The sequence below is a fragment of the Venturia canescens genome, chromosome 6 (assembly GCF_019457755.1).
Source record: "Venturia canescens isolate UGA chromosome 6, ASM1945775v1, whole genome shotgun sequence".
Taxonomy (NCBI): domain Eukaryota; kingdom Metazoa; phylum Arthropoda; class Insecta; order Hymenoptera; family Ichneumonidae; genus Venturia; species Venturia canescens.
In genome coordinates this window covers 15,810,766-15,828,061 of record NC_057426.1, presented here as the reverse complement: position 1 = coordinate 15,828,061, position 17,296 = coordinate 15,810,766, and the positions used below count along the sequence as shown (strand labels likewise).

Below are 17,296 nucleotides of genomic sequence, written 5' to 3'. Positions count from 1 at the left end.
TGTGAAATTGCTAATCTAGTCAAAAGTTGCAAATAGATTTAATATAACGTTACGAGGACGATTCGAATTGAGTGTGGTAGGCGGCCTGGATAACTCAGTTGGGAGAGCACCCAACAGGTAATGGAGGTCCCAGGTTCGAACGGGTGGGGTTCAATATGTCGAATAACTGAATTGTAGAACTGTCGATATTTCAAAATTTTTAAAGTAGTGATATCAGTTTGGAGAAAAATACATAATTCGAAATTCTTATTCCCGATTGACTATTCAGTAGATTGCGTGTTTAATAAAAAATTCCTTCTTTGAATTCGTATTTACCCGAAAATATATATTTCAATAGTTTTCATTTGGAATGCAATTTTAACAGACCATCCGAATGTCAAAAGTTCATATTTTCGAATTCAAAATGTAGAGTAATTGTTTTACAGAGAGACCAGAATATAGCGTAGCAAAAAATCGAAAGTGGATTTTTCGAGCCTATAAAACTTAGATATGCAGAATAGCGATGGCTTGAAAAGGCGAAAGTCAAAATGGCGATGTTTCAAATTGGAGATCACTGAGTAAGTGAGTGAGTGAGACGCGTGTATTTGGAGCTCCACTGCATTTCTTTATTTTGATCGATCGACTTTCTAACGTTTCGCTATTTTTACTGTTCGACTTTTTGGTGTTTCAGTATTTCAACCTCAGTAATATTTGGTCTTTCGTTATTATATTTTCAAAATTGTAAATTTTTACAGTATCGCTGACTGTAGTAATTTATGAATCAAAAGAGTGATAGTCGAATTTTCGAAAAATCGATATTTTAGTCATCGTCCTATGGGCGATTATTACATTCTATTTTCGATGTAAACGTGCTTCGAACCTTGCAGCTTCTGCTTTATTTATTTTCGGCATTCAAAGTTCTAGTCGAATCTATCTGTCTCCATATTATCATTCGAAGTTTATAAACTCGAGATTTTAGCTGTTCGAAATTTTAGTCATTCCAACATTTGATCCCCACCCGGTTCGAACCCCGGTTCAGTCCCTGCTGCAATTTTTTTAATCGTTCCTCCTACCCCAAATTTTCCCCCCTCATAGATAAAACATAAATATCGAAGATAAATGTTTATTCCGCAAGATGGTCAGCGTGATGGTAACATATTAATTTTTTATCATGAGAGTCTTTGAGGTTGATTTTCCTTCATGGGTTTTCAACCGTTTTAAACTCGAACGAAGAGCCAACGTGCCCTGAAAGCTCCCCGTGTTTGTTATTCACATGAGCGTTTATTGTGTTGACACCGGTTCACGTGAACCGGTGAGAAGACGAAGAGTAATCTCCAGTAATCCGTGGATTTCAACCGTGACTCTTGCTCGAAGTCTTCCACTTTGTGTGAAATGATTCAATGTGTTCGAGATTTACACCTGAAATCAGAAGTTAGCAATCAAGATCGGATTCAAAAACATCGGAAGAGTTCAGTCAAACCATTACTTTATAGAAACGGTTTAAAGGAAATGTGAAGAATGGTTCTGCGTTTATTCCGTTGTATTTCCAAAAATTATAGCACATCGAAAATTGAAAAAATATAAAACCGCAATTCAATCCGAAAAACTTACCAGCAGTTTTTGATAATCCATCAGGACTGAAAATAGCTGCTTTCCTTTCCTCCACGCTGAACCCCGTGAGTAGCGTTACAACTGGTGGCTCTTTGTCACCGTTGAGACCAACTTTTGTTTGTTGTGTTAAATAATGGCAGCACTCAATGATTTGAAAGAAAAGCCATGCTTCCTTATCTTTATTTTTTGGACCTTTGATCAATGGCAGGGGTAATCTCTCGTGTGGTCTTTGGGCCCGTAGAAATCTTGAACCTTTCCGAAGTTGACCTTCGAGCCATCTTGTAGCTTCGCGTGCTTTGCTGCTCGTTTTTTTCATCTCGTCCAAAGCAGAAACCACTGTGAATCATAGTAAAATATTTGAAATGGAAAAACTTCTGTATTTTAGTACTTTGAAAAACATAGAATCTTCAAGAAATTGTTTTTATGGACAATTTCACAATTCAATACTGACCAACCGAGGGAATAATAACGATGAACTTCTTCGCATGAACCAAGCGTTTTAGAGCTGGTGTATGTTTGGCAAGAGCTTCTTGATCCGGAACCAAATAAGGCGAAATGAGTTTTGATCGTAAACGGCTTTCTAAAGCTCGAACTTCGGCTTTAAGCCATAATTGGCCCATGTGTCGCATCAATTTCCCCCTTGAATGCTCGGTTTCAATATCTCGATCTCTAACTTTATCTTGACTTTCTTCTTTCATGGAATGTTTTATATCGGTAGTGATATAAAGTTTTTTCTTTTCATCGTATTTGACACCGGAGTCTGTAAACGTACAGAGATAATTACCGAATTGGATGATTTTTTTGACACGTAAGAGCGTTTCTTCGTTTTTGTACATTTTCGTGTGTCGCAAAATATGCCAGTCGAGTTTTTCATGCGACTCCCGGAAAAGTTTCAATCCTCGTAAATCGATGTCCTCGGGCAAAGGAACTTTTTCTACCGATTCATTCAATTTCTCAATACTCGAACTTAATACGCAATCACGTTCCCATTCGACGAAAGGTAATTCAAACTCTTGGAGATTTACAAGGTTTAAAAGAGTCGTGACACGTTTTAACGAACTTCCCGAACTCTTGGTAAACATTCTAAATATTTCGCGATTTCCTTGCAGCCAGTCGAAACAGATTTTTATAGATTCGAGAGCACCCTCTTTGCTAAATATTTCAATAAGCGTTGTCGGACTGAGATATTGTTTTTTTGATTGTGCTAAACGATAGAGAGAGTTTTCTTCGTCCTCATGGAAACTTCCGTTGCTTTTAATCGGGACGGTGTCAATCAAGGTACTCATATTTTTCTCTTGCTCCATCACATTACCCGCATCTTCACTTCCAGTATTATCCCCATTTTCCAGTGCATTAACTTCGCTGTCCTCGTTTCTAGACTCTATTTCTTCATTGGTGTTAACGTTGTGACCGTTGATCGACAAGGTCAGGTTATTGCAGCCGCTAATTGAAATACGACTTCGGTTAAATAGTAGCAATTTTTTTCATGAAAATTGACACATTATTCATCAGATATTTGAAAGTTGAACACAACTTGATTGCAGTTCAAATTTGAATTAAATAGAATCACTGGCTCTCTAGAAGTTAAAATGAAACATTTTCGCTTTCTCAAATTGGATAAGAAGGAAAAGAGTTGATAGTTAAAATAATAAAAAAAAATGGTTTTAATTTATTTACAAGGAACAGCAATTCATAAATTTAAATATTGATTTATTTTCAGCATTAAAGGTTAAAAAAAGTGTTTTGATCGACACGCTATTAATGTACAGTTGATGTTGCATACCTTGATTTCATTGTTTCATCGTCCGTAAAGTCTTCAGACAGTGGATCATCAGAAATAACATTGGAATCACTAAAAACGTCGTCTTCTTCTTCCTCAGTTTTTGAAATATCGGAATTCAATTCATCGCTGGAGGATCCAATGTTAGCACCATCAACTTCGCTGGCATCAGAGTCTGAGCTATTGAGACGTTTCCGAGGTCGACGAAGTTTTGTTAAAAGGCTTTTTTTTGATTTATCGCGGGATTTCTTTTCCTTACGATCGACGATGATTCCGTTGGTTTTAGATTGAATATTGGTGACAATTTTTTTTCTCTCGTTATCGTTCAAATCAACGCGATCTTCGTCAGAAAGTTTGGTTGATTCTTCAATATCACTAGTACCGTTTTGTTTATACGATTCCGAGTTTTCTTTATTGTCTAAAATCATTGAATTTGGCAGATTCAGAGCGACGATAGCTCGTTGTAAACGAGTGATAGTAATTTGCATAAGCTGCAAGAGTATCGTCAAAGTGAAAGCAGTAGCGCCTTGAACTTCACCGGATTCTTTTGATTCCAATTTAGCAATAGACATGAGGCAAATTGCAACAATTTTAAATATCATATTGTCAGTCAAATCCAGAGTGTGTTTGCTCTTGCAATTTTGTAAATAATTCTCAATGCTGTCCTCATCATTGATGCCTTTCAAATTGTTTTTTTCAATCAGTTCGGTATTCAAACATTTCTCAAACTCAATAAGTAAGGCCTGGCAATTGTGATTTATGCGTTCCGAATCAGGTGAAGCACTGTCCCATAATTGTAACAGAGAAAACAATCTCCCAGCACATTTCTGGAAAGAACATGCATTTTCCTTGTCGCTGTAAGAATGAGCCGTGATTACCCTTTTCAGATTTCCTTCGGCTCCTTCAAAGGATTCGGTGCAAAGAATGCAACGCATGTAATGATAGACAGCATCAACACCATAATTTCTGTTTCCTGCTACTGTTCCCAATTGATTATGTGGCATACCAATATTTGGATCGATACTAACAGCTATTTTGTAGTATCTTGTTGCTGTTAATGGATCCCAACTAGGGTCAACATCAAGCCTGTACCGTGCCAAATCTCCCAAGCATATGAGACTACGATGGATTATCTTCATTGCGCACTGTCTTACTTCCTCTGATAACAGTTTGTTCTGAGACACTCTTATCTTTTGATTAGAGAGACTCATTGTTTTGTGTCTTGGATATGCAAAATCTACAACCCCCACTAGATCCAAATCACATTCTATTTGTAATTTCAGAATCAGATGATGATAAAATCCCACTCCAACTGCCAAATGCGACAACAGTAATGCCTTCTCTGTCTCATTCCATGTATTTCCCTATTAAATATGTTTGTATTTAATTGCAGAATACTGATACGTGAAATCATTGGGATAACTATCATACACTAGTGAATAGCTCTTCAGAAATGTCTGCCAACTTTAATTTTTCATTTTTTCAAATTTAAAAAAATTTAGATTTCAATCAAAAAGAATTACTCGAATTGGAAAATGAATGCTCCAACCAGTCTACAATTTCTAAATAAATATGTTATCTTGTTTAAGGAGATTCTGAAATATTCTAGCAAATCCCTAGAAAATTCAGAATATCTCATATATTCTTAAATTTTCTACTTGTCTTTTTTGCCACTTGCAATATACACCATTTTATTTGTAAGAAATTAAATTTTTCAAAGTTACCAATGTTTAGCACGTAAGTAGTGTAGTAATTCTTGAAAATCATATTACCTTTCGTAATTTTTTGCATGCAGATACAGCATCATAGAACCCTTTTCTCCAAAGTAATTCCTCAGTTTTGCACGCATTACTCACGGGATCTTTAAAAATCAATCTTTCACAGTAATCCTTGAGTTTTGCCCTTAGCACTTCTCCCGAAGGTGTGAAAATATCCGTTACATTAAGGGCACAGCTTTTTTGTACATCCAGCTTCTTGGAAATGTCTGTGATCACCCTAAAATCGAGAATGACCGTCATAACCGTGAGAATAATTAAAAATTTAGCAAAACCAATACGTTAGAGAAACTGGGTGAATCAAGGATAATGATAAAATTTCCCACCTGTACAACCTCCTAGTGATTTCAAGACAATCATTCGTCCGGGTATCCGGAACTTTAGGATTGAATGATCTTCTCATTCTTGTTTTATTTCATTGCTTTCTTTGTTCGATTAACCTTGTACATTCGTCACGTCATTTTACTCATTTCCCCGCGGTCTCTTGACACGCGTATCTCCTTCCTATGATGTGAAAACTCGTCGACATTCGCTCACCCACACACGCTTCACACTTTCGCGTAGGAACACGCCTTTTCCCTTTTCTTATATATTTTTCGCCCTTTTTTACACGCACGCGTGCTTGCTTGCTTTTATACATACACGAAAGCGTTGATTTCGATTTTTATTATCGTAAAAATACGACACAAGCCCAGCTGTCGAAAAATTCCATGTATTTTAACTCTGGACCAAATTACACAGTGATAGAATAAGAATTACTTTCGCCGATACAGAGCAATGCAATGCCGAGTGCGAGAAGACGTAAGAGGAAAGTCTTTTCTAGACTGAATGTGACTGGATGCATAATTGACAATATTCATGCACGGATCATGATATCTAACAGAACTCTACGGGTACATTCTACTTGGACGCTGACAGCGTTAATAGCGCTAGCGCTATTTTGCGTTCGACTTGGCGTTGTAAACGCTACAAGCGTTTAGATGGGTGCGTTTAGAATTATGTTCTCCAACGCTCCCGACGTTCAAGTGGTTGAACGCATCCACAGAGAGAATCGTCTGTTATGAGTTTAACACGGCCCTGCGAAAGGTACAAAACCTCAGCGTCTACAGCAAGGAGGTCTACAGTCTAATGACCAATGTATATTTATTACCGACCCCTCGTGTGACTCCTCTTCGGCCTCTTCTTTCTTTCTTGTTTCCCCTTCCTCTCGATCGTGTCTTTTTTTTCCTCAAAATCTCGGGTTTTTTTTATTATCATCCCATCATATCACACTGACATTAAAGCATCTAATTTCTACAACTATCACACTATTATGTTCGGTCGTGTGTTCAATACAAATTCACGTAAAATATCGGTGAGTTAAAAAACCAGTTCGTTAATAAAATGTAATGTACGTGAGACAACACTATACGATATTTTTCATAACCGGTAAAGCTTTTCACGAAATTCGCGGGTTAGCTTTTAAACAATCATAAATTAAAATCATCTTGACAAATCAATTGCCCTACGATTTTTTGAAAAAATTTCAATCGAAATTGAAAAAAAAATTAGCAAGATTGTTAACCTAAAAGTTTTGCAGCTCCTCTCCAGAGTCTGGAGTGGACCGAATGGTGCTCTTGCTGGGAAACAGGCTGAACAGAAAATGATTGATATCCTAAGAAATAAATTTCCAAACGCTCAAACCATTGAAGTCACAGATGTCTCAGGTACTTTTTCATTGAGCACTGTATTCAGTTTCTGAAAATTATCAAATTGTTCAGAATTTTTTTTTTATCAGCTATGCTTTTCTATTTTTTCATAGAAAAACCATATAAATTTTCTGACTAGCTTTATATATTTTCTTTGTTCATTCAAATAAATTTAATTTTATCATATCAATTTAGGAGGTTGCGGGGCAATGTTCCACATCAATGTTGTTGCTTCTGAATTCAAAGGTCTTAATACTGTTAAACAACACCGAATCATTAATGAAGTGAGTAATTTGGATTTGGTTCAGTCTTAGCCACCATAATACGGCCATTCTGACCTTCTAAGCACCATTTACGACTGGAAATGTATTTTTTTCAACTCTCATTGCATAATAAAGAAAATATGCATCAGTCGCTACATTAATTTGGTAAAAAATGACAAGTGTACAAAGTTGCATGAGCCTGATGACCTATCCCAGGGAAGAGATACTAAAAAACTGATGCTCCGTGCATGAATACTGAAAAATTCATAAAAATTGAAATTTATTGAAAAATACAACTTTCTGCCTTAATGCAGACAGGTTGAAGGACCGGTTTCAAAAAGTTTAAAAAATTTGTGAATACCTGTGGTTAGTGGATTGCTAATTGTTTTTTTCAAGTTTTATACACTGTAAAAAAATATGTAAAAGCAAGTTCTTTGTTAAATTTTATTTACAGACTTTGAAGGAAGAAATCAAAGACATGCATGGGATTCGCATAGAGACAGGAATCCCCAGGCCTTAGTAACTTTATAAAATATGATTGAACGAACATAAATAACCTGGTCAACTAAAATTAGCCACACCATCATCTTCAGACGAATACAATCTGACTAATCTACACTTTTATGTACATATAGATTATGAAAACGTTTGAGTTTTTATTTGTGTAAATATATCATTTGAGAAAATGTGTAGCACGTGATTTTTCAAATAAGCCTTTCATTCCCGCGCTGATTTAACCACCATGTTAATGGCCGTTTTCTCCGACGTTATAATCCGAGTTTAAACTCGGTTCATCCTATCTCGAAACTATATTTAAAAAATTGAACTGAGTTTCAGTTGCGTCGGAGAAAACGGCCATTATGGTTCAAACTCAGTTCAATTTTTTTCATATAGTTTCGAGATAGGATGAACCGAGTTTAAACTCAGATTAACATTGGAAAAAACGGGCATTACCTGTCAAGAAGGACCTCTTATGGCCCATTTCTTCACCGACAGATATCTTTTGCATAACTTTGTCCCCAAGATGTCTCCCACATATCGTTCTCTTCACCTCTAGAAATCTATTATCCGACGGATAAACTTATCCGGTGCTCAGAGTAGCAGATATCCTCCAGATATTGATTTTAGTGCTCTTCTGCACGGTTGTTTTAGCACGCTAAAGCACCTGGAACTAAACTCCTGATTTAATCAACACCTTTCAAAGGCATACAATTATTTGTGTTGTAACAAAAGGCAGACTTCCATCCCTATACCAGAAACATCTCTACCAAAATTCAATACTACCGATTACATCTCCACCAAAATTCATGTCTATCCAAAAAACAAGTCCCGTAACATTTCTACCACGATAAAACACTACCCCGCAACAACTCTATCAAAATGAATATAATTCATTTTATAAATGTCTACCACGTAACATCTCTACCAGAAAATATTTCCACCACATAAAATGTTTATCCGTATACATCACAACCTCCACTTTTGTTAGTAAGGAAGGGTTAACTTTTATAAAAAGATAAACCTAAACCATAAACTTCCCCTAGGAAAAAAAAGGTTGGGACAAGTACATTGATGATCCCTAGTTTGCCGTTAATTACATCCATAAAAAAAATCTGAAATTTTTTTTTTTAATTGTAAAAAAATTACTTTATAAAAAAAATACAGAACAGTTCGAAAAAAATTTAACAAATCTAGAAAAAGCATTATATTTAAAAAAAAACTAATCTGTATCTATTTTTTAAAGTGTCCGAAGCATCAAATAACAAGTAAAACATAAAAAACCGAAACATCACGCTTGAAATAATTTTGGAAACCGATGCCTCATTCGTCTTATTTTACGAACAGCTAAATTAATTTAAAAAACTTCCATCTAAATTACGTGCAACATTAAAATTTATTATATCAATTCGAGGCCAAGTATTTTCTAATCAATTGAAAACAGTCACCATTTGAGTTACGTGCAGCATTAAAATTTATGATATCAATCGAAGGACAAGTAATTTATGAGTAACTCCAAATTTCAACATTATGGAATTGTTCTTAGAAGCTTTTAAATCCAAAAAAATCACATGCAAGCTAGCCATTTCTTACTCTATGGTGGCGGAGACTTATAAGAAAATTTGATTCTCTTCAGGCTTTCAGGAGCTTCTGATATTATTCACAATATTCGACGTCGATTGGATCGGTCTATATATGAGAGTTCTCTTTGATAGCTGTGTGATAACGAACCGGCCGGGGTTTGACGTTACGAAGTGCGGGACAAATGTAACAAACGTTCGCATAGTTAGTGAATAATATAAATAAGGCAAATCAGTTTATCAAAAATAGGTCTGGAAGTTGTAAGGAAAAATGTTCGTCAACCTATAACGTCAAATTTTGTGTTTGTCTACCGCATTCCGAAGATTCAACTTTTCATATTATCAGCAAAAAAAGCATCCAAAGATTTTTTGGAACAAGTTTCAAAATTTATTACTCGACAGACCAGGTGGAAAAAGAATAACTACACTTATAACAAGACCAGAAACTGTTTTGAGAATCTGATGTACAAAATGTGCAATTGATGATCATAGTTGGAAACCTCTTGAATCACGTTACCACAATCAGCATGAAGAAGTAGTAGAAAATCAGAGGACACATCTCAGGCAACGAATTAATAATATGTATCGATCCGCTAGAAACCAATGGAGTCAAAACAAGGATCGGAAAGAGCAGAGCCAAACTCAATAGGAAGCATGATATGGGAATATTCAAAAATAATGATGACACAAGCAATCAATTAGAAAACATTTATTCGATTGGAGTTTCTCACATTATATACTAATAGTTTCGTGTGTTCTTGTTTTATTAATTATCAACCATAATATTTCAGATCGCAAAAAGAAATCTTGACACATTATAGATTGACGATCATTTGTCTTTACAACTTCCAGACCTATTTTTGATAAACTGATTTGCCTTATTTATATTATTATTCACTAACTGTGCGAACGTTTGTTACATTTGTCCCGCACTTCGTAACGTCAAACCCCGACCGGTTCGTTACGACACAGCTATCAAAGGGATCTCGCATATTGTAACGGTTCGTTTGTGCTTGTGCACACCGTCACGCCAAGATTCGAGCAATTCGATAATAAAGAAGAGCGGGCATGAAGGAAAAACAAAAGTAAAATGAAATTAGATTGAAATGACAAATGTTTTATTCAATTTTTAATTGTTTTAAACCAAATTACAAAAATAAAGGCTTTTTATTTGAAATCGAGTTTTTCCGCTTTATTTTAATCGCATGTAAAATTTTATTCCCGGTATTTTTCTCCACACAAAAAGAAAATAATTTTCGCAGAATTAATTATGATGAATTTCGCAATGAATTTAAGCTCGCTTTTATTTGAATAATGATAGTTTCGCTTGCAATAATAATTTTTCAATAATTCTCGCCAACGCTGGTCTTGATAAATTTTTAATTAATTTTGTTTGATAATTCGATAATTTGATAATTGAGCTATAATTCTTAGAAACTCACTTTTTGACTCTATACAATACAAATTGATTGTTCGAGTGGATTTTTGTGGTTGATCTCACTCTTTTGACTCGATATAATTCAAATTATGATTTTTTTTAGTGAGATATTTCGCTTTTTGAAATAATTTAATTGGCTCAAAATAATAAATGACTCGCAATTGTCTCGTTATAAGAATAAAGAAACTTGGTCGGTTTTAATCATTTTTAATGAATTTAATTAATTGAACTGCCACTCAGAAAACAATGATTCGTTGGAAAAGAATCCACCCAGAGATCTTGAGACAGAATGAAGCCGAACTGTCCCGGCCCCTCTGACGTGGAAAGGTAGGAGTCCTACCCAAGAATCTTGTGACCGAACGAAATCGAACGGCCACGGCCCTCTTGGATAGAAAAAGGATTGGAAATCTACCAGGAATCTTGAGACAGAACGGAATCGAACTGTCCCGGCCCTCCTGGATAGATCGGAAACTCTCACCTAAGAATCTTGAGTTCAAACGAAATCGAATGAACCCGGCCCTCTTAGCGTGAGAGAGGAAATGTGTTATTCTATTTGAATTCTGAGTGGGATATCAGCGATGTTATTTGGCTCTTTGTTTTTATGAGCGATTTTGAAAATAAGCGAGAATTTTATGTTTCTTTATTCTTTAAATTTGGCGAGTTCACGCGGCGAGATCCGGAGGCAAGACTGGCTTTTGGTTATGGCATGCGAGTCCAGCTCTCAGGGATTCGAGACGTGACTGGCTCCTAGCGTGGCGAGATTCGAGACGAGACTAGCTGCTGGAGCTTCTGCGCTCGGGTTTTTATACCCGTTGAAACAAAGGAAATAATGATCATAATACTTTTGGACTTTGTCCCTTTCTCTGATTCGCTGCGCGACTTAATCTCGAATCAGGGACTCCCACTCTAAATTCTCTGATTGGTGCGCTAACTCCCCCGCGTGGGTCCCAATTGGCCGAGTCGAGCCGTAGTCACACTGCGCATGTGCAAAAATTTAATATAATTTAATAAAACCAATTTTTATTGCTTCTACGCACATTTCGCGTCTTTCTTAATTATTTTGTTTTATTCTTAATTGATTTTATCCACAAGAATCTTTTATTTCGTTTCGATTAATTTATTTGTTCGTGATTGCGTCTATTGCACGTGCCTGTGAAAGTAGGTCATCGCGCATGCGCATTGTGCACGCTCGATCTTTCAAAGAAAAGTTTTCTTAAAAAATTAAATAATTTTAATCTGAAATTTTCACCAAATTGCCCACAATACGTTTCTTTAACGATCCGCATCATTATTTTCAATAAGAAAGAGTTTGTTTAATTGAAATTGAATAAAATAAAGAATTTCACGAATCTAGGGAATTTTGTGGAATCGAAATTGAGTTGGCAGCGCTGAGCGCCTCGCTTCCCGAGCGCCGCTTCGCGAAGTGACAGTTTTTCAACATGGCCGCCGGTGTAAACACTCGTGCGTACCATGGCGTCAAATAAAAATAAAATAAAGTTCTCGAGTCAGTGTTTCGCTTCAATATATAATCTACATTACTACACATGATATATAATCACGCAACCGACGATATATTTACACTTGACAATATTCCGCGCACTCTGGTTTAATTTAAAGATTATCTCAGTTGACACTTATTTCCAATCGAACGAAATAATGAAATATTGAAAAGTTTCGTTGACATAAGCACTGCGCATTTTTTTATATTTTTCATTTTCACACACAGATCACAGTCTACATTTACGCTGCCGCTTTTATACCGGTTCAGTATACCACAAGTTTTAACAAAATAAATATTAGTATACACTTTGTTAGATGACGCGAAAATTATTTTTATTTTCCCGCACGCACTTCCTAACATCATAACCCCAAACGTCAACACGACGTGAAACTTCGGCTGGTGGCTTTCGAGTGATTTCGAGTTCTCGAGAGCTCCTCAGCTTTCCGCCAAACTTGCTTGCTCTTTTTATTGAATGTCATTAGCCCAAAAATTCTCTCACCCTTCATTGGTTGCAGCAAAATTTCTCTCACCAGGGATTGGTGATCGTGGGGGCCAAGGGGCCTATGTTTGTAGCGGTTGGAGTACCCGTATACAGATGCGTCAAATCCTGAATGTGTTAGTAACTTTTGCATAATCTTAAGCCCGTGCAAAGTTTTTTCTCAGAAATTACGACACTGATCATGTTGATTTTGGGCTCATTCGACAGAGAACTCCTTAATTAGCTATAAGTTCAATTTTCAAAGCCGTACATAACTCATGAGTTTCGTAATTTAAGAAAATCACAAGCGAATTTTACCCCCACCACCGCGAATCGTTTTAATTCAGAGAAAGTATAGTCTCGGCGAGAGCCTCAGGCCAGCAGACGACAGGGCTATCAATGTACTTGTCCCGAGACTCTACCGAGTCTCTTGATTTCCGTGAAAATTGAGTCATTAATGCCCGTTTTCTCCAACGTTAATCTGAGTTTAACCCCTTCACTGGTAGAGCATTTGAGAATGAAATGACCATTTCTGGTAGACGATATTTTGCTTACTATCAACTTGAAATTTGGTAGCCGGGGGTTTTTGGGGTCACTGATTACGATTCTGATCTCAAAATTTCGAAATTTAAAATGGCGGATCCAATATGGTGGACCGAAAAAACCAAAAATCTTTTAATGAAAGCAACAGTTGATACTCAGGGGTTTTTGGGATCGCTGATTACGATTCCAACCTCAAAATTTCGAAATTCAAAATGGTAGATCCAATGTGGTGAACCGAAAACACTAAAAATCGTTTAATGAAAGTGACAGTTGGTACTCAGAGGTTTTTGAGGTCGCTGATTACATATCTGCACTTGAAATTTGAAAATTCAAAATGGCGGATCCGGAATTTCAAAAATAAACCCTTTTATTAGTAAATGGTTCAAAATTGATATGGATATTTCTGCTAGATCAAATGTAAGTGAAGACTCGACTGTTTTTATTGTTTTCTTTTTGGAAATGTCAATGCGTTCAATTTTTCCGATCGTTCAAGTGGGCAATGCCTGACGAGGCAAGTACAACTATCGTTATTTTTAAATCATTTTAGACGAATAAACAAAATATTGAATTTTCGATTCTTCTCATGTGGATCGCTTCGCCTTGACTTTTTATATTTCATTACAGCAATTATTCAAAAAGCGGAAACTATTTCTGATAAACATAAGTGGAAATTAAAAATCGCGAACTAATGCTGGATGTAAAAAATGAATATGTATTCAATTTCTAAATTTTTAGTGCAGATTTCTAATCAGCGACCCCGAAAACCCCTGAGTACCAGATTGCGCTTTCATCGAATGATTTTTTTTCATTTATCGTCCGCCATATTGGATACACCATCTTGAATTTCCAAATTTTAAGTGCAGATTTGTAATCAGCGGCCCCGAAAACCCCCGAGTACCAACTTTCGCTTTTATCAAAGGATTTTTTGTATTATCGATCCACCATGTTGGATCCGCCATCTTGAATTACCGAATTTTGAGTGCAGATTCAAAATCTGCACAAGACCTCCATAAACTTGGCCGTATGACTTGCGCTTTTCTAATTTTTTATTAATTATATCTTTAAGTGGTCGTTTAGTAATCATCAGTACTGTAATTAAAAATTTTAGTAGTAATTAATTATTTCATAATCGAATAAACGAAATTTGGATGCAAGTTATTAGCCGAAATTTTTTTATTTTTTGTTCAAATCAATTAAATCAATGCTTAAATCAATAGAGAATCGTTGAGTGGTCACGAATAATCGAGTTGAATCGTTTAGTAGTCATTAGATTATTGAAAAACTCGAAAAATTTATTTCCCAATCACCGGCTACGTCTAGCCTATTGAAGTAGTTATCACCCAACCGATTATATTTTAATAAGTCTCAATCGAAAGAGAATTGTAAAGTGGTAATTAGCAGTATGCTTGAAATGTTTAGTGGTAATTAATTACTTCATAATCGAATAAACAAAATTAAACAAAATTTGGGTGCAAGTTAACCGAAATTTTTTCATTTTTTGTTCAAATCGATTATAATCAATGACTAAATTGATAGAAAATCGTTCAGTGGTCACGAATAATCAAGTTTTATCATTGAGTAATCGTTGAATTATTTGATAATTTGAAAAAACTAGATACCAGTTGGCAGGGACAAAGTCGACCAGTCGGTGGGAATTAGCCGGGCAAATAAGTTTTTAATTAACCAATCGCATTCTAAATTCTAATTAATTTCAAACTAAAGATAATCGTTAGGTAGTGATTAGTGGCGTAATTTAAATATTTACTGGTCACTCCTCATTCTTAATTAAATAAATAAAATTAAAGCAAATTTGGCCGAACAATTTTCATTTTCCATTCAATCGTTTAAACATGACGCTAAATCGATGTAGAATCGTTAGGTGGTCACAAATAATTGTGTTGTAACGTTTAGTAGTCAATAGATTATTTAATAACTGCGAAAAACTATTTGTGACCAATCGGCGGAGTTTAGTCAGACAGACATTTGTTTCATCCCAACGTGGCGACTTTTGATGGAACACGTGGTTACGACAGTTCCTTTCTGGGACATCCAAGCTCTTTGAATCCCGGTGACTTTACACTGTTCATTAGGTAAGAAAAATATTTTAAGCACGGATAATATGTTTGTTGGAGTGAATGAAAAAGTGAAATAATAAGATTCGCGTTATTTACAGGTGAAACAGTGAAGTGACTCATATTAAGATTCAGAACGCTGATGATTTTTAGGATCTTTATTATGGAGGTGAAAAGTTTGCCACACTCTCGGAGCTCGCCCAGTTTTACATGGAAAATGGTGGACAATTGAGAGAATAAAAAAACGGTCAAGTTATTGAATTAAAGTATCCTCTTGATTGTGCGGATCCAACAACCGAATGGTGGTGCCATGGACATTCATCCGCCTAAGAAGCCGAAAGTTTGATGTTCGAGCGAGGAAAAAACGAATCGTTTCTCGACTACGAATCGCAGAGTAAACCAGGAAACGTTTTATTGGTCAGGACTGATGATCTTGTTACTCATGTTATGATATGATCTCAAGTTTGAAAGCACTCCATCGCTGTTTTGAATATTTCATAAACGACGATTTCCTCAATTGACCATCTCATCGCAGGTGGGAAGATCAGTAAGTTCAGCATCTTAAATACGGCGTTGGTGGCGGTGAGAAATTTGATAGTTTGAGCGATCTGATAGAGCACTACGAAAATCAATTTACAATGGCTACAAATTTTGAAAGAAGGTTTGTTCTTTTTATTTCTCCTTCAATTCATTATTTTTGTTGAGTCAAAATTCTAAACGTTTATTTGCAACGAAAATAGCAAAAATTCAATGATTTTTGAGGTTTGGAATTTATTTTCAGGTTGGGCTTGATTGATCTTGACTGTTTTCATGTGAGAAGACCAATTCCTGTGAACTCAACATTTGAGATATTTGAGCGATAAAGGAACAGAAGTGAACCAATCTGTGCCAATAGTTTTGACGATAAGCACTGCGAATAAAAATTGTTTGGAAAATTTTCTGCTATAACCAAGGGTATATACGCTGGTAAATCTTTAGCTATTTTGAGAAAACCAGAATTTTACGATCATTGGAAAGAGGAAAGATGCGCTCGCCAATTCGACACAATCGATCAGCGGCATCCATACGTCAAAATTATCTGCGAATCGAGCGATTGGCTAGTCGACGATTGGCTAGAAAGCCGACGCGGTCTTTGCCTTCCAGCTTAGAAATCCTATTCATAATGAAAACGCTTTGCTTACGCAAGTAAATTATTTTATAACGTTGCTACAAGCATTTCAATTGTGTTCCATAACTCCATAATTGAACGAGAATCTGAAAAATTTTAACCTTCAATTCTATCGATCATTTTCGTTTTTCACAAAATGTTTTTCGACAATCCATAAAGAAAGAAAAAAAGAATTTTTAAACAAGAATTGTACTTAAAAGAATCAAAAAATGTTTTGATATTTTATTCAACATTTTTCTCGGAATGCTGAGTACTGTAACTCGTATAGCACAAAAATTATTACCATCAATAAATGTGTGAATATTGATTACATTATTTTTTGTTCCGTCACTATTTTCATTATTAAGGATACTCGAGAACGTTTGCTGAGCGATCTTGGCTTCAAAAACCCAATTTTGCTTTTGTATCCACTCGGTGGTTGGACAAAAGACGACGACGTGCCTCTGCTGACGAAAATTTGTCAACACAAAGCTGTTCTCGAAGAAAGAATATTGGCCGCCAATAAGAGGGCCGTGTCGATTTGACCTTATAATTAAATCCTGCCACTATGAAAATTAAAAAAAAAATTGTATTTCACTTTGACGGAATTTCCAATTTTGTTTTTTTAGTGTTCATTTGATTTAAAAATATCGTCAAATAACTGTCAATGATTAGCGTTGGAAATAGTACATTACGATACGTGTGACTTAAGCTGCCTATTATAGCACGCCGTGCTATAATAGAGCAGCTTAATTCACGAGTATCGTATACTATTTTATAGCCCGTATGACATAAAACCGCATTTTAGCCACGCTTTTGCGTGGCTAAAATGCGGTTTTAGGTCATACGGTGCTATAAAAATTTTAAAAGCCTGTGGGTTATGGAGTTTGTAATAATCATTAACAACCGGATGAGCAATACTGAGGCAATATTTATTATTTTT

The 17,296-nt window shown here is 35.7% G+C and overlaps 2 protein-coding genes across 6 annotated transcripts; one reads left to right on the top strand and one right to left on the bottom strand.

The window, feature by feature from the left end:
• Window positions 1–1,086: 1,086 nt before the first annotated feature.
• Window positions 1,087–6,065, bottom strand: Smg5 (Smg5 nonsense mediated mRNA decay factor). The gene is made up of 6 exons (XM_043420858.1): window positions 5,472–6,065; window positions 5,143–5,365; window positions 3,374–4,734; window positions 2,042–3,033; window positions 1,591–1,926; window positions 1,087–1,398 (listed from the first exon to the last, which is right to left on the bottom strand). The coding sequence occupies exons 1-6, from the start codon at window positions 5,546–5,548 to the stop codon at window positions 1,331–1,333; spliced, it is 3,057 nt and encodes a 1,018-aa protein (XP_043276793.1). The 5' UTR covers window positions 5,549–6,065; the 3' UTR covers window positions 1,087–1,330.
• A 162-nt stretch (window positions 6,066–6,227) lies between these two features.
• LOC122411820 (bolA-like protein 3) lies at window positions 6,228–16,689 on the top strand. 5 transcript variants are annotated; one of them, XR_006261233.1, is made up of 7 exons: window positions 6,228–6,499; window positions 6,725–6,851; window positions 7,029–7,117; window positions 15,106–15,224; window positions 15,360–15,600; window positions 15,742–15,867; window positions 15,988–16,689. XR_006261233.1 is itself a non-coding variant. In XM_043420864.1 (5 exons), the coding sequence occupies exons 1-4, from the start codon at window positions 6,458–6,460 to the stop codon at window positions 7,417–7,419; spliced, it is 267 nt and encodes an 88-aa protein (XP_043276799.1). In that variant the 5' UTR covers window positions 6,235–6,457; the 3' UTR covers window positions 7,420–7,462; window positions 7,551–7,782. The 5 variants fall into 5 exon arrangements, 2 of the variants coding, with proteins under 2 accessions (XP_043276799.1, XP_043276798.1); XR_006261232.1 differs by having other exon boundaries at window positions 15,360–15,623; XR_006261234.1 differs by having other exon boundaries at window positions 6,230–6,499; window positions 15,308–15,623.
• Window positions 16,690–17,296: the final 607 nt, after the last annotated feature.

What these genes read in the sequence shown, in the direction of transcription:
- Smg5 (XM_043420858.1), bottom strand. Translation starts at nt 5,548, where the DNA reads ATGAGAAGATCATTCAATCCTAAAGTTCCGGATACCCGGACGAATGAT. An exon ending in ATCACTAGGAGGTTGTACAG is followed by an intron (nt 5,366 to 5,471) that starts GTGGGAAATTTT and finishes TCTCGATTTTAG; the next exon opens with GGTGATCACAGACATTTCCA. An exon ending in CGTTATTATTCCCTCGGTTG is followed by an intron (nt 1,927 to 2,041) that starts GTCAGTATTGAA and finishes TATGATTCACAG; the next exon opens with TGGTTTCTGCTTTGGACGAG.
- LOC122411820 (XM_043420863.1), top strand. Translation starts at nt 6,458, where the DNA reads ATGTTCGGTCGTGTGTTCAATACAAATTCACGTAAAATATCG. An exon ending in CAAATTCACGTAAAATATCG is followed by an intron (nt 6,500 to 6,724) that starts GTGAGTTAAAAA and finishes AAAGTTTTGCAG; the next exon opens with CTCCTCTCCAGAGTCTGGAG. An exon ending in AACACCGAATCATTAATGAA is followed by an intron (nt 7,118 to 7,550) that starts GTGAGTAATTTG and finishes TTTTATTTACAG; the next exon opens with ACTTTGAAGGAAGAAATCAA.